The following is a 25,722-nucleotide window of genomic DNA, read 5'->3' on the forward strand; positions in this document are numbered from 1 at the left end:
AATAGGGCTGCCCTACTGGTGGCTGAAATTAATTAGATACAATTATGCATAAGATCCGCAAAGCATGTGGCCCAGGCCGAGCCCTCAGCCAGCGGTGAACCACCCAGTTAGCTTTCAGGCGGCAGAGCTGGAAGGGTGGCAGGCAGATGACCAGCAAGATGGTAAAGGGCTCTGACAGGACGTGGGGCGTCACAGGGACGGGGCTGGGGGCAGGACCAGGGGAGGGAGAGGACACAGCGTGAGCGGGGTTAGGCCTAGAAGGGCTCTCAGTGGGTCTGCTTGAAGCTCATTTTTCAGCGGGAGGAAATGGGCCAACAGCGAACCAGGACGTGGAGACAAACAGAAGGCTTGGCAGCCAGGAACCAGGGAGCCAAGGCCCAGGGCCTGGCTTTACCAGGAAGCAAGGTCGAGGGCCAGAGCACCAAGATTCAAAAGGAAGGGAAACACTAGTTTGGCTTCTATGTGGGCCCCTCAGGTGAGCTGCAAGTTAACAAGAATTTTCAGAAGCTCAGACTGAGAGGTGGGGTGGGGAGTGTGCAGTCAGAGGGGTCTGGAGGCCAGGAGACCCCAGGGAGCAGCTGGGGCGCACACCCATCCCTGCCAGGGGGCCCTGCCCTGACAACTGGTCTGAGGCCCATGGCTCGCTCAGGTTTCCAGCAGCAGCACCCAGGGAAGGGCCTCCAGCATACAACCCTACTCCTCTACCCAAGGCCCAGGGAAGGCGAGACAGACAGGCAGCAGGAACAGAAGCATCCTTTATTGCGCAGGTTTGCCAGCAGGAGGCCCCTAGGCGTAGTACTGCAGGTTGGCCTTCTTCTTGGCCTGCACTTCCAGGATGCCCTCCATGTAGTCCTCGTGGGTGAGCTCCGTGGCGCCTCTGCGCAGCGCAATCATGCCCTGCGCCCAGACAGACAGACAGGCTCTGGGTCCCTTCCCATGCCCCAGCCCCCAGGACAGACACACAGGCTCTCGGGTCCCTCCCCACGCCCCAGCCCCGCAGACAGACAGACAGGCTCTTGGGTCCTTCCCCACGCCCCAGCCCCCAGACAGACAGACAGGCTCTGGGCCCCTCCCCACGCCCCAGAACAGACAGGCTCTTGGGCCCCTCCCCACGCCCCAGCCCAGCTCCCGGAGGCCTCCACCTTCTCAGCCCCACCCTTGGCCGCCTCCACCAGCCTAAGCAGGGAGGTGGTATGAAGCGCCCACCCTCCGCGGCCCACACTCACCGCCTCCACACACACTGCCTTGCACTGGGCCCCATTGAAGTCATCCGTACAGCGGGCCAGTTCCTCGTAGTTCACATCAGGACTGTGGGGAGGTGGGGCGAGACTCAGTGACTTACGGGGAGGGGGGCAGGAAGAGCAGCTGTTCCCTACACGCTCCCTCAGGCAGCGAGGTCGACACGCCCGGATCACAGGCGAGTCCCTTCCCCACTGGGCCTCGTCCCTCCGTCCCTCTGCACAGGGCAGCGGGGAGGCATGAGGGAGGGAGGTCAGAGTAGGTTAGACCAAGTCATTTCTCGTGTCTCCAGCCTTCGACATGCACCTGGACCCCAGGATCCAGTCTGGGGGGAGCAGAAGGTCGTGGAGACAGAAGACAGCCATCCGACTGTCTCTCAGGCGGCACGGGGCCTGCACCAGCGCAGCACTGCACCGACTCCCCTCCTGCGCCAAGCACTGCACCTGACATTATCACAACCTCAGGAGATTTCAGCTCTCACCCCCAAGTCCCAGGAAGAAAACCAAGGCTTATGCCACCTGCGGACGGTCACACAGATCTGAACCCAGGTCTGCCTGGCCCCTGGCAGCGGGGGAGGCCAGGAAACGGCCTGGGCCAGCTCGCCTTCCGATCCCGGGGGCAGGGGTGTGTGTGCAGGTGAACGCTAAGGATCCCGGGCCCCAGTAAGGCTCTGTGTCAGGTCAGGCACCTGGGAGAAACGGAGGGCGCTGTGGGGACGGCGCTGTGTGAACAGGAGGTGGAGGGAGAGGGGAAGCCTGGGGAGGCTCAGTACGAAGAGGACTGGGACGGCTCTGCCACCCCGAGGTCTCAGCGCCTCGCTCGGGACTTTTCCCACCTGACGTTCATCTTCCGGGAGTGGATCTGCATGATTCTGGCCCGGGCCTCCTCGTTGGGCATGGGGAACTCGATCTTGCGGTCCAGGCGGCCTGAGCGGAGCAGGGCGGGATCCAAGATGTCCACTCTGTTGGTGGCCGCGATGACCTGAGGAGGAGACGTGGCCGCTTGAATGAAGAGGGAGCTTCAGAGACTGGCGACAGGCACGGCCCCGACAGGCAAGGAGGCGGCCCGGGTCAGCTGAGACGGCACCGGACACTCAAGGCCGCCTCCGCCTTGAGCCGCGCCAGTGAAGCGGCGGGAGGCCCCGGGCCTCAGCCCCCGTGAAGACGGCGCTCACCTTCACCTGGGTGCTGGGCTGGAAGCCGTCCAGCTGGTTCAGCAGCTCCAGCATGGTCCTCTGCACCTCCCGGTCCCCGGCCTTCTCACTGTCGAAGCTGGGCCCCGAAGGAGACGCCGGTGAGGCCGCGGCTCGGGGGCGCCCCCCGTTCCACCACCGGGGGCCCAGCCCAACCCATCCCGGGGCTGAGAGGAGTCCCGCTCAGCCTGGGGGTCCCCAGCCCAGGGACCAGCTCAGAAATGGCGTCAGAGGTGAGAGCTCCTGGGCTCAGGGGCCAAACTGAGGACAGAGCAGTGAGCAAAACCCGCTGCCTGGCCTGCACCCCTGATGAAGGTGCCATCACAAGCTGAGCTAAAATTCAGAAGGAATACAGGATCTGGCCCAGACTTGGCGTACAACAGGGGGCCCAGGCAGCTGTCCCTGAGGAAATGTCCCTCAGGTTGAGATCTGAAGGCTGAAAACATCACTGGGCAACCGACCAGTGGAGATCAGGGAAAAAGGAAAAGCACATTCCAGAGAGAAAAGAGCAGGTGGCGAATCTCTGCCAACGAGTGGGCCTGCAAACGGGGGCCGCCTGGAGGAAGCCAGGGGCGGCGGGGAGGTGAGGGCAGGGACAGGGTGACGCTGGAGGGGAGCCGGGGCACCAACACAGGGGCCCTGCAGGCCGTGGCAAGCCCAGCGATTATGCCATGGAGCAGCAGGGAGGCCCGGCAGGGGAAAGCAGGCTCTGCTTGTGTGAGGGGCTGGGGGAGCCGGTGAGTGAAGCTCTGAGGGAAACCTGCTGGCACCTGTGAGGAGAAAGGATGGTGGGGGAAAAGAAACGAAGCAGGGAGGCTAGTCAGAAGAGCATTAGGAAGTCCAAGCACACGGATAGAGCTGCCAGCATCCCAGGGCAAGCAGAGTGCGAGAGCGGGGATCCAGACCCAAACTGGTGGGACCCCGCACCCCTCACCGCTTGGTGCCGATGGCGTCCAGCTCATCAATGAAGATGATGGACGGCGCTTTCTCCTTGGCCAGTGCAAAGGCGTCCCGGACGAGCTTGGCACCGTCCCCGATGAACATCTGCACCAGCTGGGGGCCGGCCAGCTTCAGGAAGGTGGCCTGGGGTGGGGGGGGTGACAGAATCAGGCCAAAGGCGCGACAAGAGGCCCCTTCAACTCAAGCCCACCCGGCTGAGTTTCAGCTCCTGCCCATCTCCCCCCATCCTTCCCAAGGCACTCACCTTGGTCTGTGCAGCACAGGCCCGGGCCAGCAGGGTCTTCCCCGTACCTGGGGGCCCGTACATCAGCACGCCCTTTGGGGGCTGGATCCCTAAGTTCTCAAACTTCTCCTTGTGGTTCATTGGCAGGACAATGGCCTCCACTAGCTGCCAGGAAGAAGACCTGGGTGAGGACAGGGAACCCTGTGGGCTCCCACCGCCTAACCCTATCTGTAGCCCTCCCACTCAACTCAGGGACACGGCCGTCTCCTTGCCCCACATCCAGAGGACACAGAACGCTCACTCCCACCAAGGCTGGCGGTGGACTCCCAGAACAGCAGGACGGGGCAGAAGGACGGTCTAAGAACCGGAGCCTGAGCTCCGGTCCTGGCTCTGGCCCTAACCGTCTGAGATCCTGAGCAAGTTGTTCAAACCCTCCAGAGCTCAGTCTTCCAAACTGTTCCACGGCCGCTTCCCTGCCTCCCTAGAGGCTGCGAGGGTAAGAGGCACGGGAGGAGCAGCGCTGGGCCACCGAGGCGCCGGGACTCCCTCACCTCCTGGATCTGCTTATCCAGGCCCCCGATGTCACTGTACTGCTCCGTGGGTCTCTCGTCCACCTCCATGGCCTTCACCCGCGAGTCATACTCGGTGGGCAGGGTCTCCAGGATCAGATAGGAGTCTTTGTTCACACCCTGGGGACACAGCATGAAAGCCTCAGCTCTGTCCCAACGCAAGGCCTACCTAAGTGACTGGGGGACAGGTGTCCAGAGTGAAAGGAGAGCCACAGGACTGGGCAACACAAGAGTCAAAGGGCAGGCAGCTCTGCAAACGTTCAGGACCCACAGTGACCTAAGCCGGGGCCAGGGGCTCGGCTCAGCAGTGGGAGAAACCTGGCTGGAAAAGGCCCGCCTGGGCTCAGGGACACCACTCACCACCAAGTCTCCCGGCTTCAGCTTTTCGGCATCCACCAAGCCAATCACAGGCAGGAAATAGGTCTGCAGAAGGATTCCAGGTACAGCCTCAGTCGCTGCCCTCAGGCAGGTCCCCGAGTCCTGTCCCACCCCCCCAGCCTCGGCACTCCCCTCTTGAGCCAGCCCCACCTGCCGTGTGGAGGTTTTGATGACCGCACACTTGCCCTTCCTCTGGGAGTCTAGATCGATGTTTGCACCATCTTCCTCTTGGTCGTTGGGATCAACATCTAGGAGCTGGGAGAGGAAGACGCTCAGATCGAGAGGCCTTGCTCAGCCCCCCTGTACTCTGCAGAGCCCAGCACTTCTGGGGCCTAGACAACCTCAACACTCCCAGGGCTCACCATCCCTACCTCACTCCTCAGCCTAGCCCCAAGCCCAGCAAAGGTACGGTTAATAAATCGGAAGATTAGTGTGATCTCTGCTCAGGTGTTGCTTCCCTGCACAGAGCTCATCTATCCCCCGAGGAAAAATACCCAGTAGAAAAAGAAACAGGAAGCTTCCAATGCCTTTTCAGGCCTGTATATTCCCCTGAAAACTTACAGTGGGGAGGAGAACCTAAGAGGTTTAGATCCTACATGCAATTTAGGCCTCAAGAGGCCCACGCACTCTTTCCCCAATGGCAGGCTGTCTCCAAGCCCCACTGACCCCTCTTCCCCTCCACATACACACACACCTCGATGACGTTGGAGACCAGGTACGGCAGGGTCTTGTTCACTTTGATCTTCTCGCTGTTCTCTTTGATCTTGTCCTTCATGGCCTGGAGTTCGTGGGTGACTCGCAACACTTCACTCTTCATGATCTGGGATGAGGGTGAATGGAAGGAAATATTCAGCCTTACCTCAGCTTATCTGAGGGCCACTTAATTGGAGCACCTTATCCAGGCGGCCAGAGGAACCCTCCTGCACCCCTTCACTCAGCTCAAAGGCTCTCTGAATGCTCAGCCTGACTGTCCACAACCAGCAAAGGTCGAAACAGGAGGCCCGTCGGGAAACCTCCTGGGTAAGCAGTTGTAGTAAAGGGAAAAAGCCAGACTTTGAGTTGAGCACACACGGGCTTCAGGTTCTGCCTTTCATTACAGGCTCCATATCTCACCACAGTAAAACACAAAACAACAACAACAAAAACACCTCTTTTAGCCTCAGTTTGCTCATCTGTAAAATGGGGGTTTCTTAAAAGACAGACTCTCAAGAGGAATACTGGAAAGACCAAGCTGGGAACAGCAGTCAGCCAATTCCTTCTCTCAGGCCTGCTCTCCCACCCCGGCCCTCTGCCCCTCCCTTTTAAAACTTAGTTTTCTCTTTTTCTGGTCTGAGGAGGAAACCGCGGTCCCCACACTCTCCGAGGGAGGCTGGGGACGACGTGAGAGCACCAGGGCCTGCCGTGTGCGGGGGGACGCGGGCAGGGAGAGGGGCTTCACTGCCCACCTTGATTTCACTGTCCAGCAGCCGTGTGCGCTGGATGATCTCTTCTGTGGACATCTTGAGAACTTCCTCCCCGATTCCATCTTGCTGTGAAAAAAATAATTTTTTTTTCTTAAATTCAAGGCCGTTAACTCCGCACTGTGAGTTAGCCAACTCTTTGCCTCAATTAACCCACTATCCGAAAAAAAAAAAAACCAGAACGGAGTCGCGACCGCATACCAAGCGGCCCCAATCCCGGGACCGGGCTCGACCTTGACCCCCGCAGCCACCGCCTCCCCTCCCGCCAGCGGGGTCTCCCCGTGGCCCGGGCTCCAGAACCGCCAGCTTCCCCAGCGCGCACCTCAGCCTCGTCCCACACGGTCGCCATCTTCTCCTGCCGAGTCACCGAACTCTCGAGTTTCGGCAGCAGATTCACCATCTGCGAGAGCAGCCTGAAGACTGCGCCGCGCGGCAGCCGCGGGGAGAGATTAATATTATAATATTGCCTCTCTTTACGTCTGCTCTTGACTAGTGAGACTCCGTCAACGAGTCCTGACTCTTGAAAAAAGTTAGCTTGGGCCGCGTTGCGGCGGCGAATCTGCTGCCCGGATTCAAAAGATGAAGCGCAGGCCATAAGGCCCGCCCCCGCGGCTGCTGAAACGTTCCCGCCCTCGTCCTGTTAGTGCCGCAGCGAGAGGAGGATGCGCCATTGGCTGGCACGCCCAGAGGGGCGGGACCTGGCGGGGAGAAGAAATAGAAAGGGGAGGGAGACACGACCCGGTGTCCCCGGGGCCCTTGGGAAATGTAGTCCTAATCAGGCGGGTCATAGGGCGCTTTTGAAGGAGGCGGGGTGGAGGGGGTAGGTCTTTCAACTGCAGAATTGGCCTAGTTAGGAATTACGGGATTCCCCAAAATAAGTGGGCCTCATCCAATCAGTTCAAGGCCTGAATAGCTCCAAAAGGCTTAACACCCTCAGAGATAGAGGGAACTCCTTCTTCCTGACTGTCTTGAGCTGGGTTTCTTCCAGGCTTGGGTGCTGTGCTTAGTCGCTCAATCATGTCCGACTCTTTATGACACCGTGCACTGCAGCCCGCCAGGCTCCTCCGTCCATGGGGATTCTCCAGGCAAGAATACTGGAGTGAGTTGCCATTTCCTCCTCCAGGGGATCTTCCCAACCCAGGGATCAAGCCCAGGTCTACCCACCCAGCAGGCGGATTCTTTACTGACAGAGCCACAAGGGAAACCCAAGAATAGGGATCCAGGCTTGGGACTTACACTGATATATCAGTTCTTAACCTTGCTCCTTAGAAGAAAAGTTATGACCAACCTCAGTTCAGTTGCTCAGTCGTGTCTGACCCTTTGCAACCCCATGAATCATCACAGCACGTCAGGCCTCCCTGTCCATCACCAACTCCCAGAGTTCACCCAAACTCATGTGCATCGAGTCGGTGATGCCATCCAGCCATCTCATCCTCTGTTGTCCCCTTCTCCTACCCCTAATCCCTCCCAGCATCAGGGTCTTTTCCAATGAGTCAACACTTCACATGAGGTGGCCAAAGTATTGGAGTTTCAGCCTCAGCATCAGTCCCTCCAATGAATACCCAGGACTTGTCTCCTTCAGAATGGACTGGTTGGATCTCCTTGCAGTCCAAGGGACTCTCAAGAGTCTTCTCCAACACCACAGTTCAAAAGCATCAATACTTTGGTGCTCAGCTTTCTTCACAGCCCAACTCCCTCATCCATACATGACCACTGGAAAAACCATAGCCTTGACTAGACGGACCTTTTTAGGCAAAGTAATGACTCCGCTTTTTAATATGCTGTCTAGGTTGGTCATAACTTTTCTTCCAAGGAGTAAGTGTCTTTTAATTTCATGGCTGCAGTCACCATCTGCAGTGATTTTGGAGCCCCCAAAAATAAAGTCTGACACTGTTTCCACTGTTTCCCCATCTATTTCCCATGAAGTGATGGGACCAGATGCCATGATCTTCATTTTCTGAATGTTGAGCTTTAAGCCAACTTTTTCGCTCTCCTCTTTCACTTTCATCAAGAGGCTTTTTAGCTCCTCTTCACTTTCTGCCATAAGGGTGGTGTCATCTGCATATCTGAGGTGATTGATATTTCTCCCGGCAATCTTGATTCCAGCTTGTGTTTCTTCCAGCCCAGCGTTTCTCATGATGTACTTTGCATAGAAGTTCAATAAGCAGGGTGACAATATACAGCCTTGATGTACTCCTTTTCCTGTTTGGAACCAGTCTGTTGTTCCATGTCCAGTTCTAACTGTTGCTTCCTGACCTGATATAGGTTTCTCAAGAGGCAGGTCAGGTGGTCTGGTATTCCCATCTCTCTCAGAATTTTCCACAGTTTATTGTGATCCACACAGTCAAAGGCTTTGGCATAGTCAATAAAGCAGAAATAGATGTTTTTCTGGAACTCTCTTGCTTTTTTGATGATCCAGCCTAGACAGCTTATTAAAAAGCAGAGACATTACTTTGCCAACAAAGGTCTGTCTAGTCAAAGCTATGGTTTTTCCAGTAGTCATGTATGGATGTGAGAGTTGGACTATAAAGAAAGCTGAGCGCTGAAGAATTGATGCTTTTGAACTGTGGTGTTGGAGGAGACTCTTGAGAGTCCCTTGGACTGCAAGGAGATCCACCCAGTCCATCCTAAAGGAAATCAGTTCTGAATATTTGTTGGAAGGACTGATGCTGAGGCGGAAGCTCCAATACTTTGGCCACCTGATTCAAAGAACTGACTCATTTGAAAAGACCCTGATGCTGGGAAAGATTGAAGGCAGGAGGAGAAGGGTGAGATGGTTGAATAGCACCACCTACTCAATGGACATGAGTTTGGGTAAACTCCGGGAATTGGTGATGGACAGGGAGACCTGGCATGCTGCAGTCCATGGGGTTGCAAAGAGTCAGACACGACTGAGCAACTGAACTGAACTGAACAGGGTCTTGTGCCTGTTGGCTTTCAGACTAAAATGTATGCCAGCAGCTCCATGGGATCTCAGGCCTTCTGATTAAGACTGAAACCAAACCAGCAACATTCCTGGGTTTCCAGTTTGCCAGTTTACCCTACCCACCATGGAGGTTTCCCACCTCTGTAATTGTATGAGCTGATCTCCATATAATAAATCTCTTTACATACATGTATGTCTCCTGTTGGATCTGTCCCTCTGGGGACCCCTACTAAAATACTTCTTAAAGTCTGTTAGTTTGAAAACTGTGAAATATATTTAAAAAATGAAAGAATATTTCATTTGGAGCTCAATGAATACCTATGTAGCTTTCACCTAGATTCACTAGTTGATTTGTATTTTCTTTTGCCGTCTGTGTGTTTCTCTGAACCATTTCAAAGTACATTGCAGACATGTTACTTCACCTCTAATATTTCAACTTGTGTCTCCTAAGAGTAAAGACATTCTAATAATGGAACTCCAATACATTTCGCATAGTATATTGTCATACCTAAAGAATTTAATATTGAGGCAATAAAATCTAATATACAGTCCATACAATTTCTTCAATTATCTCCAAAACATGCCTTAGAGCCTTTAAAAAAAAAATCCAATATCAAGTTAAAAGTCACACGTGGCAGTCATTTGTCAGGTCCCTATAGTCTCCTTCTGTTTAGAACAACCTCCCAATCTTTTTTGGTCTTTCATGACATTGACATTTTTGAAGCATCCTGGCCAGTTGTCATGTGTCCTCTGTTCTCAACACAGCAACCAAAGGAATTATTTTAAAGCCTCGTTAGATCATGTCACTCCTCTGCTCAAAACCCTGCAGCAGCTGTGAGACTTGGGAGTAAAAGCCAAGCTCCCTGAAACAGCCTCCCAGGTCCTGCGGGGGTTTTCGTGCTTGCGTGCTAAGTCGCTTCAGTTGTGTCCAAACTCTGTGCAACCCTATGAACTGTGGCCCGCCAGGCGCCTCTGCCCACAGGACTCTCCAGGCAAGAATGATGGAGTGGGTGCCACGCTGTCCTCCAGGGGACCTTCCCGACCCAGGGATGGAACCCACATCTCTTACATCTCCTGCCTTGGCAGGCGGGTCGTTTACCACTGGCACCACTTTTTTCCTCCCCCACGATTTTCTCCAGGACCTCGCCTCCCACTCCTTTCCCCCTGCTCACAGTTACATGGCTCCTTGCGGCTTCGAGATCAGGCTGGGCCAATTCCTACCTTGGACTCTGTTCCGCTGTCCTGAAATGTTCTTTCCAGGATATTTTCTTGCTTCACTCCCTTACCTTTGCTCCTTCAAGTCTTTGCTTAAATGCCTCCTTCTCACCCAGACCCACTCTCACAGCCTTTTAATGTTTCAGCCTGCACCTCCTGGGCTTTTTCTGCTCCCATGCTCCTCAACCGCTTACCCTGTCCTAGTCTTTTTTTTTTTTTAATTATATATTTTTATTTTGAAAATCTAAAACCTAAAGAAAAGTTGCAAATACAGTGTAAATAATTTTTTTCTTGCATCTTTTGAGAGAATATTATTGATTAAATACCACATCACCTCATATACTTTGGTGGGAATTTACAAACAAGGACATTTTCCTACTTAATCACAATACAACTTCAGTACCAGTAGGTTAACCTTGATATGTTTCTACCATCTAACCCTTAGACTCCATTCAAATTTCATCACTTGTCCCAATAATGTTCTTCACAGCATTAAAGGACAGACTGCATTCAGACTTGGATTCAGTCCAGAATCAAGATCAGAATCAGGCATTGTATTTAGTTGTAGGGCTTTAGTTTCTTTCCATCTGGGATTGTTTCTCAGTCTTTCCCTTGCTTCATGACCTTGACACTTTAGAAGATTACAGTTACTTTTTAGAATATTTCTTTCCAAAAATTAAAAAAATCTGGCGTTCAGTTCAGTTGCTCAGTCGTGTCCAACTTTTTGCAACCCCATGAATCGCAGCACGCCAGGCCTCCCTGTTCATCACCAACTCCCAGAGTTCACTCAGACTCACATCCATCGAGTCAGTGATGCCATTCAGCCATCTCATCCTCTGTCGTCCCCCTCTCCTCCTGCTCCCAATCCCTCCCAGCATCAAAGTCTTTTCCAATGAGTCAACTCTTCGCATGAGGTGGCCAAAGTATTGGAGTTTCAGCTTTAGCATCATTCCTTCCAAAGAATTCCCAGGGCTGATCTCCTGCAGAATGGACTGGTTGGATCTCCTTGCAGTCCAAGGGACTCTCAAGAATCTTCTCCAACACCACAGTTCAAAAGCATCAATTCTTCTGTGCTCAGCCTTCTTCACAGTCCAACTCTCACATCCATACATGACCAATGGAAAAACCATAGCCTTGACTAGACGGACCTTAGTCGGCAAAGTAATGTCTCTGCTTTTGAATATACTATCTAGGTTGGTCATAACTTTTCTTCCAAGGAGTAAGCATCTTTGAATTTCACAGCTGCAGTCACCATCTGCAGTGATTTTGGAGCCCCCAAAAATAAAGTCTGACACTGTTTCCACTGTTTCCCCATCTAGTTCCCATGAAGTGATGGGACCGGATGCCATGATCTTCGTTTTCTGAATGTTGAGCTTTCAGCCAACTTTTTTGCTCTCCTCTTTCACGTTCATCAAGAGGCTTTTTAGCTCCTCTTCACTTTCTGCCATAAGGGTGGTGTCATCTGCATATCTGAGGTGATTGATATTTCTCCCGGCAATCTTGATTCCAGCTTGTGTTTCTTCCAGCCCAGCGTTTCTCATGATGTACTCTGCATAGAAGTTCAATAAGCAAGGTGACAATATACAGCCTTGATGTACTCCTTTTCCTATTTGGAACCAGTCTGTTGTTCCATGTCCAGTTCTAACTGTTGCTTCCTGACCTGATATAGGTTTCTCAAGAGGCAGGTCAGGTGGTCTGGTATTCCCATCTCTCTCAGAATTTTCCACAGTTTATTGTGATCCACACAGTCAAAGGCTTTGGCATAGTCAATAAAGCAGAAATAGATGTGTTTCTGGAACTCTCTTGCTTTTTCCATGATCCAGTGGATCTTGGCAATTTGATCGCTGGTTCCTCTGCCTTTTCTAAAACCAGCTTGAACATCAGGAAGTTCACGGTTCACTGACGTTAACAGTCTTTTAAGAAATTAATTAATGTGTTTGTTCTTTAGTCGTGGCAGGTCTTCACTGTCACTCACGGGCTTTCTCTGGTTGCAGTGGGCGGGGGCTCCTCTCTAGTTGCGGTGCATGGCTTCTCACTGCAGCCTCTTGCTGCAGGGAACAGGCTCTAGAGCTCCCAGGCTTCAGTAGTTGCAGCTTGTGGGCTCAGCAGTCCTATATGCGGGGGGGCCTTTAGTTGCTCCACAGGATGTGGAATCTTCCAGTCCAGGGATCGAATCCATGTCCCCTGCATTGGCAGGTGGGTTCTTCTCCACTGGACTGCAAAGGAAGTCCTGCAGAGTATTTCTACCTTTGCATTTACCTGGTGTGTCCTCATGATTACATTCACGTGATTCATCTTTGCTGGGGCGTCACAGAAGAGACACTGAGTTTCTCACTCCGTTCATGCAGGTAGCAGCTGATTTCGTTTTGTTTCATTACTGGAGATGTCGGTCGATCTCAGTGATTAATCTAGTTCTACAAACCTTCTCCATGGTGAGGTTTCCCCCTTGAAATTAACAAGTATTTTGTGAGGAAGTACTTTGAAACTATGCAAATATCTCATTCTTTTTTTATTAAGATTTTAATTTGTTCACTTATTTATTAACATCAGTATGGATTTTGGTTTAATTAATCATTACTATGCACTGAATTTTGTATCCCTGCCTCCAAATTCATACGTTGAAGCTCTAACCCTCAGTGTGACGGATTGGGAGATGGGACACTTGGGAAGTAATTAGTGTTCGATTAGATCATGAGAGTGGGACCCTCATGATGGGATTAAAGAGAGGGAAATCTCACTCTCTCCTCTCTACATATAAGCACAAAGAAAACGCCATGCAAGGACACTGAGAAAGGGCTATCTGCAGGCCAGGAAGAGGGGCCTCACCAGGGACCAACCCTGCTGGCTCCTTGATTTTGCACTTCCAATCTCCAAAACTGCAAGGAAATACATTCCGATGATTTTAGCCACCCGGTGTGTGGTATTGTGTTATGGCAGCCTGAGCTGACTAGAAGTCTTGTGTTTTAGAGAGGGGATGTATGCATACCTATGGCTGATTCGTGTTGTGTATGGCAGAAACCAACACAATATTGTAAAGCAATTATCCTTCAATTAAAAATAAACATTTATTCTGTCCATTTATTGGCTGCCCTGGCCCTTCATTGCTGCGTGCGGGCTTTCTCCAGTTGCAGCGACTGGGGGTACTCTCCTGTACTCTCTTGTAGAGCGCAGGCCCAGCAGTTTTGATGAACCGACCTAGTTGCCCTGTGGCATGTGGAATCTCCCCGGACCAGAAATGGAACCCATGTCCCCTGCATTGGCAGGCAGATTCTTATCCACTGGGCCCCCAGGGGAGTCCTCTGGCAGACTTTCTATGTGACTGGTTTGCTGTGTTTACTCTGTGCCACATCCTGTTGCCCAGCCCCGCGTGTCAGCACTTAAAGGTGCTGCTCACCAGCAGGATCTTGCCTCCGGCTCCCACGGCAGCCCGAGAAGCCGGGAGGGCAGTGGAGGCGCTCGTCCATGTGTGCAGAGAGACGGGGGTGTCTGAGGAAGCCCGCTGCTCTCCCCTACCCTTGGGCAGTCCGTGGGCAGGGAACATCCGAATCACTGGGACGAGGTACAAACGGTTTTATTTTTCTAGAAAGAGCAAAGTCCAGAGAGGCAGGGGGGAGGGCAGCTGGGGCTGGCAGAACTGCGGTGGGCAGGCCCTGGGCCTTGACCGAGGCCGCAGGAGGCGCCCCCCCAGCCCCTGCCCCAGGAGTAAACAGGCATGGCAGGGGCTCAGCCGGTCAGGGCCCTCCAGCGTGAGGGCAGAGAAGGAGCAGGGGAGGCGAGGTGAGGTTCACGACCTGCGGGGTCACACGAAGCCAGGCTTCATGGACGAGCGGCGGCAGTTGGGGCAGCTTCGTGTCCTGTTGTTCTGCAGGCACCTTGGGTGGGTGGAAGGTTGGTGCAAAGGGCGCAGTCCGCTCGGCAGGCCTGGCCACCCACCCTGGACCTGGCTCCCTCTTTCCCTCCCTACGGTAGGCAGCCCTGCTGGCCCTGTGCCTGGGGAGGCCAGCAGGCCAGAGCCTGGGCCAGGGGTCAGGCATGGGTGACGGGGGCACCTCTGGCCCTGGGCGCCGCTCTCCCATGACCTTCGAGAATTCTCTCTCTGTGGTCTCTTTGGGGAGAAAAACAGGGCCGCTGGGAGGGTTTGATGAGTGATTAGACAGGAAATTCTTGGAGCAGGCACCCGGGAGGCCCCGAAAGCACCGCCTAAGTGTGATTAGGCCCCAGGGAGCCCCCGAGGGCCCGCTGGCAGGGCACTCACCTGAGGTGGAAGATATGGGAACAGGGCAGGGCCTGCAGACGGCTGTTCTTCTCGCCGATGGACTCGCCGCACAGGCCGCAGTAGAGCTCGGTCTCCTCCACGCACTCGTGGAAACGCACGACGTGGGCGCGCAGCTCCCGCTGCAGCCCTTTGCTGCGGTAGATGCTCTCGCTCAGGCAGTGCAGCTTCAGCTGGGCCAGCTGCAGCGGGGGGCGGACGAGACCAGGTCAGTGCCGGTGAGCAGCTGTCCCGAGACGCCATCTGTCCTCCCGGGACCACAGGGCGCTCAGTACACGGGGTTCCTGTCCTACCACGCTCCTGCCTTGCTGAGGGCCCTAGGAAAAATGTCTGGCCCTCTCCGGGCCTTAGCTTCCCTTCATGCAGAATGAGGGGGTCGGCGAAATTAGTGATTTTTACTCCTAGAAGCAACTGGGGACCTCATGTTTCTGAAGGATTTTTATTGACCAGATCTGCTGTCTCGACGCCCTACTCACTAATTTGCTTTCCTGTTTCTGTTCATTGCATACCCACAGCAGCTCATCGGCATTTCTGATGATATTTGGGTAAGCCAGAGCAGCTGTTGTCCAGCCAAGGCAGGTATATTTGGCATTTTAACAAGACTATGCCCTGACCTCTGAGAAAGGTGCATCTTCTAGAAGACTCTGAGGCTATTTTCAAAAGGTTTGGATAGGATGATGAAATTTGAAGAGGCTGCATAGACTGCGGGAAGAACACAGCCTGTGGAGTTAACACAGGTCAGTTACCAGGTGTGGGACCTTGAGCACCTCTCTGAGCCTCACTTTCCTCATCTGTAAAAGGGGGCTTGCTCTACCCACCTTGCAGGAAGCCAGTGAGTCCTGGAACCCACAGCTAGAAGAGCCCTGGGGTGCCCACCTCCCTATCAGTGGCAGAGTCTTAATGACCATCAAGAAACCTCTGAGAGAGGCTTCCCTGGTGGCACAGTGGTGAAGAATTGGCTTGCCAGTGCAGGGAGTGCAGGTTTGATCCCTGATCTGGGAAGATCCCTCGTGCCATGGAGCAGCTAAGCCTGTGCACCACACGTACTGAGCACGTGCTCCAGAGCCCGGGTGGCCACACCTTCTGAAGCCCAGGGGCCCTGGAGCCTGTGCTCCACAACAAGGGAAGCCACTTGGGCGGGGAGAAGCCTGTGAGCCACAGCCAGAGAAGAGCCCAAGCAGAAACGAAGACCCAGCGCAGCCAGAAAGAAAGAAGCTTTCCAAAAAGAGAGAAAGAATCCTCTGAGGAATTCTGATGTCCCCCGAGCTACGGAACTCTCACCCTGCCCGACCCTCCAATTGCGCTCTGAGTGGAGGAGAAACAGCCAGGGTCAGGGGGTGACTGGGGCACCTCCTGGAGATCGGGAAGGACTCAGGCACGAGCAGGCTGGTGGGGGGGGGGTCTCCCCACCTAGCCACCCAGCCACCCTAGATCCCACCTTGGGCTCTTGACTCCAGACCCAGCAGATGGAATCAGGTCTGACCTTGTTCCCCACCTCCTCGGCCAGGTCTTGGGCTCTCTCAATGGCATCCAGGGCCTGGAAGGGGAGACAGACCAGGGCTGCAGGCAGGGCCATCAGACGGAGGCCTCGGCTTGTAGGGAAGGAAGGGCAGGGAGGGGCGGGGCTGGGGAGAGGAAGAGGCTGGGGTACACTGGCCTGAGCTGCCTCAGTTTACTTGGATACAGAATGGGAAGAACACTCCTATCTCACGATGGGGTTATGAAATCAGGCTCCGTTGCTCAGTCGTGTCCAACCCTTTGCAACCGCTTGTTGCCTGCCAGACTCCTCTGCCCGTGAAATTTTCCAGGCAAGAATACTGCCCTGGGTTTCCTACTCCATGTGAAATCATAGGAGGCAGTTCAAGCATCTCGAGTTCCAACCCCAGGTCTGGCCCTTTAGGAGCTGGATGATTGGGCAAGTCACACCCTGTTCTGAGCCTGGAAATTGACCTGGGATGCCCTGGCCTCACAGACCTGGGGTGAGGCTGATACTGGACAAGGGGTCTGAAAAAGCCCAGTCGGGAAGCAGATCCACACACCCTTGGCTGACGTGTGGAGGCGCTGGGGAGAGCTGGGGGCCGCAGGACAGGAGTCCCCTCACCTTGTCCAGCGCCTTCCTGGCCACCCAGCACTTGGCCACGCCCAGCAACACCTGCACCTGCCCCAGGCGGTTCCCGATCTCGGTCATGATGCTCATGGCGGAGTCGTACCTGGGGAAGGCTGTCTGCGCAGCCGGGTTGGGGGGTAGGATCAGGCCCGGCCTGGCCCGCACCGCCGTCCCCGGCGTCCCGATGACCTCACCTGCAGGTCCCCACGGCTCCGGTGAATGTCAGCAAAGCAGAGCAGGCAGAGAGCCTGCAGCGGACGGTCCCCGTGCTGCAGCGCGATCTTCATAGACTCCTGTGATGGAGCCGGTCCCTCAGGCCTGCGCGTCTGCCCCCCACCCTACAGGTATCCTCGCCCCGTGGGCCCCTCTGAGCCCGGTACCCCTTTCCTGGTGCAGAGTCCCCATGTACTGAACCACTGAGGACAGACAGCCCTGGAGACTGAGTCTCTGAGAGCGGAAGTGGCTTGACCGAGGTCCCCAGGTTATTAAGCGGGATAGGTCGGTGGAACTCCAGACTGGCTGGCTTCCAACTTAAAAGTGTCCCACAGAGTGGGTATTGGGCGGGGGGCAAAGGAAAGCCCCCTCCGCTGGGAACAGCCTATAAGGGAATGAGATTTGGGGCAGACTGGGTAAGGGGAGCAAGCACATCCTCCAGGGGCTCAGCAGTAGAGAGGGAGGCTAGGAGCCAGCCTTGGGGGGCCTCAGCGGGCTGGGCAGGCAGGAGGAAGCCCTGGGCCAGGGCCCCGCCCTCCTCTGCCCGCGCCCCACCTCACAGCACTCCATGGCGCTGCCCAGGTGGCCCAGCAGGCGATACGCTACAGCCATGTGATACTGGCTCATGGCCCGGTACTTGAGGCTCCAGCCTTTGCCGTAGTCGCTGACGAGCTCCGCAGCCTTGCAGGGGAAGAACAGGGCTTTCTCGTAGTCCTGCAGGGAACAAAGGGAGGGGCCGGGCTGGGAGGGCGCATGCTGAGTGGCGGGAGCTGCCCCTGAGTGGAGCGCTCCACCGCGTGCTCGCTCATTCATTCATTCACTTATCCTGGTGCCCAGGAAAACCGTGATCCACGCAGGAGGAACAGCCGTGCAAAGGGGTGGGCTCATGAACGTAACAATTTTCATCTGGTTTTCCGACATATGCCAAGAGCCTAGCACAGTTCCTGGCTCAGAAAGTATTTGCTGAATGAATGAATGAGAATGAGAAGCAAGAAAGGCAACTGGCTTCTCCTCTCAGCCAGCCCCGGTTGGGCCCCCGGCCTGCAGAGATGCACAGAAGTGTGGCGGCGGGGCCGTCCGCGCCCACCCTGACCCCCCGCTGGCGGCCGGTCATCACTGAAGGCTGGATTGCCAGCAGAGTCAGCTCCGAGAACATGGGACAGACTCACTGGGGCAAAGAAATCATCCTCTCCCGCTTCCCTTCTCCTCAGACTCCGGACGTCTTCTCAGCCTGCCAGTTATGAGCACATGACCTCACCACACACTCCGTCAGGAAACAGAGGGAAGTCGGGGACGCGCTCCCTCACCCGCCTGCTCGGTCAAGCCCACCGGCCCTGTCTCCACACTGCCCGGCTCCTGGTCCTCCCTGCTCCCTCAAACCAAATAAACCGCCTCCGGGAGGCTCTGGAACCCTCCCCATCTCTCTACTGAGTCATCCCATCTCCGTAAAAACACAGTCTGGCATGTCTTACCTCACGTGAAAAACAAAACTAAAAATCAAACAGCCACCTTTGACTTCACGTCCCATTCAACTACAACCCCGATTCCCTGTTCTTTTTTGTAGAAAAGCGACTGGAATTTTCATTTGATATCAAACAAGCTAATATGACCCAAAGAGAACTCTCGGTAACCCCAATATAGACCTGTTTCTAATAAACTTAATATGTACTATGTACTTTTAAATTCGAAGCCATGTAAATGTTTTACAGACTTAAAAATAGGAAATTTAATTTAAAAAAACCTAAGATTAGAAAATGGAAACAAATAACCTTAACTGTATATTATTATATAAAATTATAATTATTTTAATTATAATTAATATATAATTAATAATATCATTATACCTGTAATATATTATATATTTTAAATTATATTAATTATATATTAAATATATTATATGTATTATATTAATATATTACATATATAATATTTATATAGTATATTGTATATTATATAATTATATATATTAATTTTAATTATACTATATACTTATATATTGATTATATGTAATTAACTATATAATATTATAATTATAATTATATAATTATAATGTAATATAATTATAACTATAATAAATAAATGTAATACAACTATATTATATTACAATATAATATAACTTAATTATAATATGACTGTAATTATAATACAATTATAATATAATCAAATATGATGATTATAATATAAATATATTATATAATTATAATATAAATATAATATATTACTCTTATAATAATATAGTATGAATGTGAGAGTTGGACTGTGAAGAAAGCTGAGCGCCGAAGAATTGATGCTTTTGAAATGTGGTGTTGGAGAAGACTCTGAGAGCCCCTTGGACTACAAGGAGATCCAATAAGCCCATTCTAAAGGAGATCAGTCCTGGGTGTTCATTGGAAGGGTTGATGCTAAAGCTGAAACTCCAATACTTTGGCCACCTCGTGAGAAGAGTTGACTCATTGGAAAAGACTCTGATGCTGGGAGGGATTGGGGGCAGGAGGAGAAGGGGACGACAGAGGATGAGATGTCTGGATGGCATCACCGACTCAATGGACATGAGTTTGAGTGAACTCCGGGGGTTGGGGATGGACAGGGAGGCCTGGCTTGCTGCGATTCATGGGGTTGCTAAAGAGTCAGACATGACTGAACAACCGAACTGAACTGCATAATATAATTATCATAATATATATAATATAATAATATGAATATAATATAATATTATATAAATATAATTATAATGTAATATAATATAAATATAATATTATATACTATATTATAATGTAATTATAATATAATTATAATACATAATTAAATATATAATTATATTAATATAATTTTATACAATATAACTATATAACACAATTATATATAATTCATAATATAATTTTATTATATATAATTCTATCATATCATATCATATATTATAACAATTTATTATATTATAATAATATAAGAATTATAATTATAACATATTAATTATATAGTAAATATATTATATGTATTAATTGTATTGTATATTTATATATCTATATTTATAAATATTTATATTATATATTGTATATATTATATATTCTACATGATATAATTATATTATTATAATATTATTAAATAATTAAAATATAATTTATAATTATAATATAAATATAATTAAGGTATAATATATTATGATGATTTCATAATTGCCATAATATATTATATATGCTCTTATTAATATAACCATACAGAACAAGTGTTATTTCAAATGACCTTAAAACATACACTTGAACAGTTCAACCATAGTGGCATATATTATAAAGACAAAAAACAGCAGAGAAGTCTTAAACCTCATTTGTCACTTTTTTTCAGCAATAGTGGTATATTGTCTTGAAATTATTTTGTGTACTTTGTAAGATAAAGTAAATATTTAATTATGTTGTTAGAAACCAAGATTTTCAGCCTAAGAGAAAAAAAGAATCAAGTTTGAAATAAAGGAAATCCTGAAACATTAGGCTTGAGTTGAAGATTTCAGTATAAAGTCCAATTGTCCTCGAAACCATGGAGATTTAGTAGCAATAACAAGCCAGTGGCAATGAGCATCCTGAGAGCCCACATCTGGTCTTTACTGGTCTGGAGCAGGAAATACAGTGGGCCTCAGTACCCAAGGGTTCCACATCCAAAGCTTGAAAATATTGGGGAAAAATATCCAGAAAGTTCCAAAAAAGCAAAGCTTGCAGTTGCCAGGCACATGACTATTAACCTAGCATTTACAGTGTATTAGGTTTTATAAATAATCTGGGCTTCCTTGGTGGCTCAGTGGAAAAGAATCTGCCTACCAATGACGCAGGTTCGATCCCTGGCTGGGGAAGATCCCCTGGAGAAGGAAATGGCAACCCACTCCTGTATTCTTGCCTGGAGAATCCCACGGACAGAGGAGCCTGGAAGGCTACAGTCCGTGGGCCTGTCAACTTAGCAACTAAAACAACAACAAGAGATGATTTAAAGAATATAGGAGGGGGGACTTCCCTGGTGGTCCAGTGGGTAAGACTCTAGACTCCCTAGGCAGGGAGCTAGATCCCACATGCCACAGCTAAGACCCACTGCAGCCATATATGCAGGTTCTTTGCAAATACTGCTACTGCTGCTGCTGCTAAGTCACGTCAGTCGTGTCCGACTCTGTGCGACCCCATAGATGGCAGCCCACCAGGCTCCTCCGTCCCTGGGATTCTCCAGGCAAGAACACTGGAATGGGTTGCCATTTCCTTCTCCAGTGCATGAAAGTGGAAAGTGAAAGGGAAGTTGCTCAGTCATATCCGACTCCTAGCGACCCCATGGACTGCAGCTACCAGGCTCCTCCGTCCATGGGATTTTCCAGGCAAGAGTACTGGAGTGGGTCGCCATTGCCTTCTCCGATGCAAATACTACACCATATTATATAAGAGACTTGAGCATTCCTTGATTTTGGTGTCCTCGGGGATCCTGGAACAAATCCCCTGAGAATACCAAGGGCCGACTCTCCACAATACCATGGGACAGATTGTTGTGTCAGAAAACAAGAATGCTTTCTTTCAAAGTCTAAAGGAAGTCTCGTCAAAAGGACATAGGGGTCATGCTGAAGAGAATTCCACTGACTAAAATTAAGATAACATGAGGATCAAAAGGAACAATGACTGCAACTGACTGTAGACTACTGAATATTTTTTTAAGTCCAAGATTTCATGATGAAATACCAAAAAGAGGAAGCAAAACAAGTGTGATCGCTGGAGTCAACTATCACATCAACTCGTTATCCTGAAACATGGCAATTAAAGGAGAGGGACAAAGGATTTATCTACCTTTCCTTTAGGAACTGTTTTTCAGAGTAATCAGCTAGCTCTAATTGATGAGGGAAAGTTCTTCCTTATAGGAAAATCCCAGCTAATAATTGTAGAAGGCATCATAGAACTTGGAAGTCACCATTTCATGAGAGTTGACAGAATTGATTCAGGCAACAGACATCAAAAAATGCTCAAACCATTATGGAAAATACTGTTGCTGAACTGAATATTCACAAAGTGTCACCCCACAAATTAAGCTGCTGGTCCTGCAAGGAAGAAGGCAAAGCTGAAAACGGTGGGATCAGGTGGTCACTTGCTCAGACCTCGATATGGTGTCTTATGAAGCACGCAGTCCTGCTTGTACAGGTTCTCACCAGAAATGCATGACCCTCAGGACTTCCCTGGCGGTCCAGCAGTTAAGACTTCCCCTTCCAAAGCAGGGGGTGCAGGTTCAACCCTTGGTTGGGCAGCTAAGATCCCACATGCTTTGTGGCCAAAAACCCAAGACATAAACAATATTGTAATGAATTCAATAAAGGCTCCACAGTAAAAAAAAAAAAAAAAAATTAAAAAATGCGTGACCTAGATCTTACCAAGTCATTTTTAAAATTCTCGTTCATAGGGAGTAAGGGAGACAAAGAAACAGCTTATGTGACTCCTTGAGGAAGCAATGAGACAATGAGATGGAATATTAATTAATTTGGCTTCTTCAGTAAATCATGGAGAATAAAGAGTAGTGTATTAACTTTCTATTGAAAGTGACATAGTAATCACTGCAGTGTGTGGTTCTTGCTTGTGTTCCAGTTCAAACAAGCTGAGAGTTAAGGCGTATTTTCAGGATAAACAGAGAAATTTAAGAGATAATTGTTCACCATGGTGTGTGTAAGAATAGTATTGTGGTTATATAATAAAGTGTCCTTATATCAGAAAATAGTCTTCTTATTCCTCAGAAATGCTTACTGAACTACTTCGGGGTAAAATTTTGTGATGTCTATAATTAAAAAAAAATTATTTATCTGGCTGCTCCAGGTCTTTAGTTGCAGCATGCAAACTCTTAGTTGCAGCCTACTGGATCCAGTTCCCTGACCAGGGATCGAACCCCAGCTCCCGCACTGGGAGTGTAGAGTCTTAGCCACTGGACCACCAAGGAAGTCCCATAATGTACAGGATATAATGTGAGATAATTTTATATCACAACACTTCAGTGAAAAATATGTAAATCAAACATGGAAAAATATTAATTGTTAAATATAAGTAGCCAGTATATGGTGATTCATTATACCATCCTCTATGCATTCCTGTATGGTTAATTTTCTTCATAATAAAAAAAAGGTTTTAAAACACGCCTATGTCTCTCCAATCCTGTTTGATCTCACAGAATGGCTTCTCCAGATGTCTTATTGCTGCAAACAAAATCCTCAGATGAAGGATGATCCATCAATCCATGGACGACTCTTATTTCCTCACACCCAACTGCTTTCCCAGGTGGAGCTAGTGGTAAAGAACCCGCCTACCCATGCAGAAAACTGAGATGTGGGTTCGAACCCTGGGTTGGGAAGATCCCCTGGGGAAGAGAATGGCAACCCACTCCAGGATTCTTGCCTGGAGAATTCCATGGACAGAGGAGCCTGGTGGGCTACAGTCCATGGGGTCTCAAAGAGTCAGACACGACTGAGCGACCCACACTTTCACACTTTGACTTTCGCAAGGTTTACTAGGCATTATTTTGTGCCAGGCGCTGACATGCCCCAAGGGCCGAGCGCAGCCTGGATGTCTGCAGGAAGGAGAGCAAAGGCTCAGGGCCTGAAGCCTGAGGTGGTTGGCTCTATCAGTTTCTTCTCTCTGCTATCTCCCTTTCCCCTAACCCCCAGGACCCCACCACCTCCCACCTTTTCTCACACACCTGCGACAGCCACGCTGGCCTCCACCCTTCCTGGAGTAGGCAAGGTAAGCTCCCCCAAGAGCAGAGCTATGCTTTCACCACTCCCTTTTTCATTCTTTTGCCAGATTTCTGCATGGCCCACCCTCTCTTCTCCAAGTCATCAGACATCACCCCTACCACCCTGTTTGAACTTGCAACGCCCCCTCCTCAGCACTTCCGACCCCCTTTCCCTGCCCCCCTTTTTCCTAAGCTCTTTCCACCACGCTGTATACTTGGCTTTGCTGATTATATTTATTCAGCTTCCTCCCCCAGCTAGAAAGCAAGCTTCATGAGCCCAGGCACTTGGCTGTTATTTTCCCTGCTGTATCCTGACCAACAGTGCCTGGGGTACAATAGATGCTCAATATGTGTTTGAAGAATGATCCTTAAAACCATGTTATAAAGCGGGTTCCATTTGCCCTCATTTCATGGGCTTGGAGAGAAGTGACTTGCCTAAGATCACACAGCAAACACACAGTAGTACAGATTTGAGGCCTGTCCTCACATGGGAGCTTCCCACTCCCCCAGGAAGTCAGACAGATTGAAGCTGGAATTTTGACTCTGCCCTGCCTGGCCACATCTCTGCACGCTAGGTCACCTCACTTGTGTCTGACTCTGCGACCCAGTGGACTGTGGCTCATCAGCCTCCTCTGTCCCTGGGATTCTCCAGGCAAGAAGACTGGAGTGGGTTGCCATGCCCTCCTCCAGGGGGATCTTCCTGACCCAGGGATCGAACCTGCATCTCTTATGTCTCCTGCATTGACAGGTGGGTTCTTTACCACTAGCGCCACCTGGGAAGCCTGGCCATCTCTGTTCCTCCTGGCTAAGTCTTTCTCTTCTCAGACTCCCATCTGCCTTGTCCCTACTTATATGGGAGGACTGAACACGGTGAGGCAACAGGGAGCACGGCTCCTAGGAGGCTCTCTGGGAGCCGGGGCCTCCACCGCCCTCCCTCGGGGGCCCCGGGGCGCACCTTGACCTGAGCGTAAAAGCTGCCCAGGCTGCAGCAGACGCGGCACTCGAGCATGGCGTCGTCGTTGTTGTGGGCATACCGCAGGGCCTTCTCGAAGCTCTCCAGGGCCTTCTGGAAGAGACTGAGGCCCAGGAAGGCATTGCCCATGCTCAGGCTGACCTGGCCTCCGAGCTGGGCAGCCGCCCTGGTGCCAGGCAGGCCGAGGCAGGTCTTGCAGTAGGAGATGGTCTTGTGGAACTCACACAGCTTCTCGTTGCTGCGCGCCAGGTTCAGGTAGCTCTCCAGGAGGAAGTTGGCGTCCTCCAGCTCCCGGGCGGTGTCGATCTGGACCACAGCAAACTGCCCGCCGCGGGGGTGGGCTGGGGCGCTCAGCCTGTGCCCCTCCAAGCCCCCCCACCCCCAGCCCAGAGCCTCAGACCCGGAGCACCCACCCCAAGCCTCAGATATGCGCTAGGCTCCCCAGCCAGACTGGAAGCTGCAACCCGGTAGCCTTCACCTCCCAAACCCAGACCCCCCCACTTTCAACTTCATCCCGGAACTGGTCTGCAGTCTCCACCACCCGCCCAGCCCCCCAGCCTCAAACCTGGAGCCAGTGCCCCCCTCCACAGGCTTAGACTCAGAACCCCACAGGAGAGGACTGGAGCCTCGAGTCTGAGACCTGGCCTTGAGTGCCTCAAACCGCGAGGCTGAGAACCTCAGACACCAAAGCTCAAGGCCACGGGCCCAAATCCAAAGCCAAGACGGAGCATCCAAGACCCAGGGCCTGAGATGCGGAGGATTCGGGGCCTCAGGCCCTGGCCGCCAGCCTGGGGGATACGGGCGAGTCTGAGGAGGCGGGAGGGAGCCGGGAAGCCTGGGAGAAGCCCCGCCGGGCCCCACCTGCCCAGCCTGGCCACGCGCTCCCACCTTGAGCATCTCCTTGTAGCGGCCCATCTCCGAGTGGGCTGTGACGAGGCAGCCGAGCACGCGGAAGCGCCCCACGAGGTCTGAGCTCTTCTCCAGAACCTTCATCCACAACTGCAGCGCCTTCTCCGTCTGGTTAGACTGGTACAGCTGGAGCCCCTTCTCGATCTGCTGCTTCGTCTGGTCCTGCCCCATCCTCCCAGAGACACCCGGTGGCCCTGAGCCTCTAGGCTCTCATGGGACCACCCCCCTACTCCTGGTGCCCACTGCCCACCCAGCCCCGAACAGGCGTGGGGCCCGAATGGAGAGCAGACGCCACCCTGGGAACAAAGCCGGTCTGGCCCCTGTGTGCAGCTGTCCCTGCCAGTTGGGGCCACGTGGCC

The 25,722-nt window shown here is 51.5% G+C and overlaps 2 protein-coding genes and 2 long non-coding RNA genes across 9 annotated transcripts; 2 read left to right on the plus strand and 2 right to left on the minus strand.

Annotated features, from left to right (window-relative positions):
- Positions 1-737: 737 nt before the first annotated feature.
- Positions 738-10,251, minus strand: PSMC3 (proteasome 26S subunit, ATPase 3). Of its 2 annotated transcripts, none has more exons than XM_069554130.1 (13): positions 10,169-10,251; positions 6,344-6,719; positions 6,007-6,090; positions 5,256-5,381; positions 4,712-4,816; positions 4,544-4,606; positions 4,166-4,303; positions 3,636-3,779; positions 3,366-3,514; positions 2,414-2,510; positions 2,075-2,220; positions 1,227-1,308; positions 738-897 (listed from the first exon to the last, which is right to left on the minus strand). In XM_069554130.1, the coding sequence occupies exons 2-13, from the start codon at positions 6,614-6,616 to the stop codon at positions 787-789; spliced, it is 1,518 nt and encodes a 505-aa protein (XP_069410231.1). In that variant the 5' UTR covers positions 6,617-6,719; positions 10,169-10,251; the 3' UTR covers positions 738-786. The 2 variants fall into 2 exon arrangements, with proteins under 2 accessions (XP_069410231.1, XP_069410230.1); XM_069554129.1 differs by having other exon boundaries at positions 10,120-10,186.
- Positions 9,433-25,722, minus strand: RAPSN (receptor associated protein of the synapse). Of its 5 annotated transcripts, none has more exons than XM_069554133.1 (8): positions 25,343-25,704; positions 24,437-24,775; positions 17,311-17,469; positions 16,737-16,835; positions 16,537-16,659; positions 15,919-15,972; positions 14,418-14,617; positions 9,433-12,607 (listed from the first exon to the last, which is right to left on the minus strand). In XM_069554133.1, exons 1-8 carry the CDS (start codon positions 25,532-25,534, stop codon positions 12,577-12,579), a joined length of 1,197 nt encoding a protein of 398 aa, XP_069410234.1. In that variant the 5' UTR covers positions 25,535-25,704; the 3' UTR covers positions 9,433-12,576. The 5 variants fall into 5 exon arrangements, with proteins under 5 accessions (XP_069410234.1, XP_069410237.1, XP_069410232.1 ...); XM_069554131.1 differs by lacking the exon at positions 9,433-12,607 and adding an exon at positions 13,716-14,034 and having other exon boundaries at positions 25,343-25,722; XM_069554134.1 differs by lacking the exon at positions 9,433-12,607 and adding an exon at positions 13,716-13,953.
- On the plus strand, positions 13,518-15,078 carry LOC138420717 (uncharacterized). Its single transcript, XR_011249294.1, has 2 exons — positions 13,518-13,721; positions 14,951-15,078. It is a non-coding gene; the product is annotated as an uncharacterized lncRNA (long non-coding RNA).
- On the plus strand, positions 15,166-18,438 carry LOC138420716 (uncharacterized). Its single transcript, XR_011249293.1, has 2 exons — positions 15,166-16,886; positions 17,967-18,438. It is a non-coding gene; the product is annotated as an uncharacterized lncRNA (long non-coding RNA).

The sequence above is a fragment of the Ovis canadensis genome, chromosome 15 (genome assembly GCF_042477335.2).
Source record: "Ovis canadensis isolate MfBH-ARS-UI-01 breed Bighorn chromosome 15, ARS-UI_OviCan_v2, whole genome shotgun sequence".
Taxonomy (NCBI): domain Eukaryota; kingdom Metazoa; phylum Chordata; class Mammalia; order Artiodactyla; family Bovidae; genus Ovis; species Ovis canadensis.

Bases quoted from the DNA above. Each gene is read 5' to 3' on its own strand.
- RAPSN (XM_069554131.1), bottom strand. From the start codon at position 25,534: ATGGGGCAGGACCAGACGAAGCAGCAGATCGAGAAGGGGCTCCAGCTG. The intron at 16,836-17,310 runs GTGGGGCGCGGG...GCTCCATCACAG, and splicing joins GCGCCATGGAGTGCTGTGAG to GAGTCTATGAAGATCGCGCT. The intron at 16,660-16,736 runs GTGAGGTCATCG...CCGGCTGCGCAG, and splicing joins GGAGCCGTGGGGACCTGCAG to ACAGCCTTCCCCAGGTACGA.
- PSMC3 (XM_069554130.1), bottom strand. From the start codon at position 6,616: ATGGCCTGCGCTTCATCTTTTGAATCCGGGCAGCAGATTCGCCGCCGC. The intron at 4,817-5,255 runs GTGTGTGTGTAT...TTCCTCTCCCAG, and splicing joins TGGTCTCCAACGTCATCGAG to CTCCTAGATGTTGATCCCAA. The intron at 3,780-4,165 runs GTGAGGGAGTCC...TCTTCCTGGCAG, and splicing joins TGGATAAGCAGATCCAGGAG to CTAGTGGAGGCCATTGTCCT.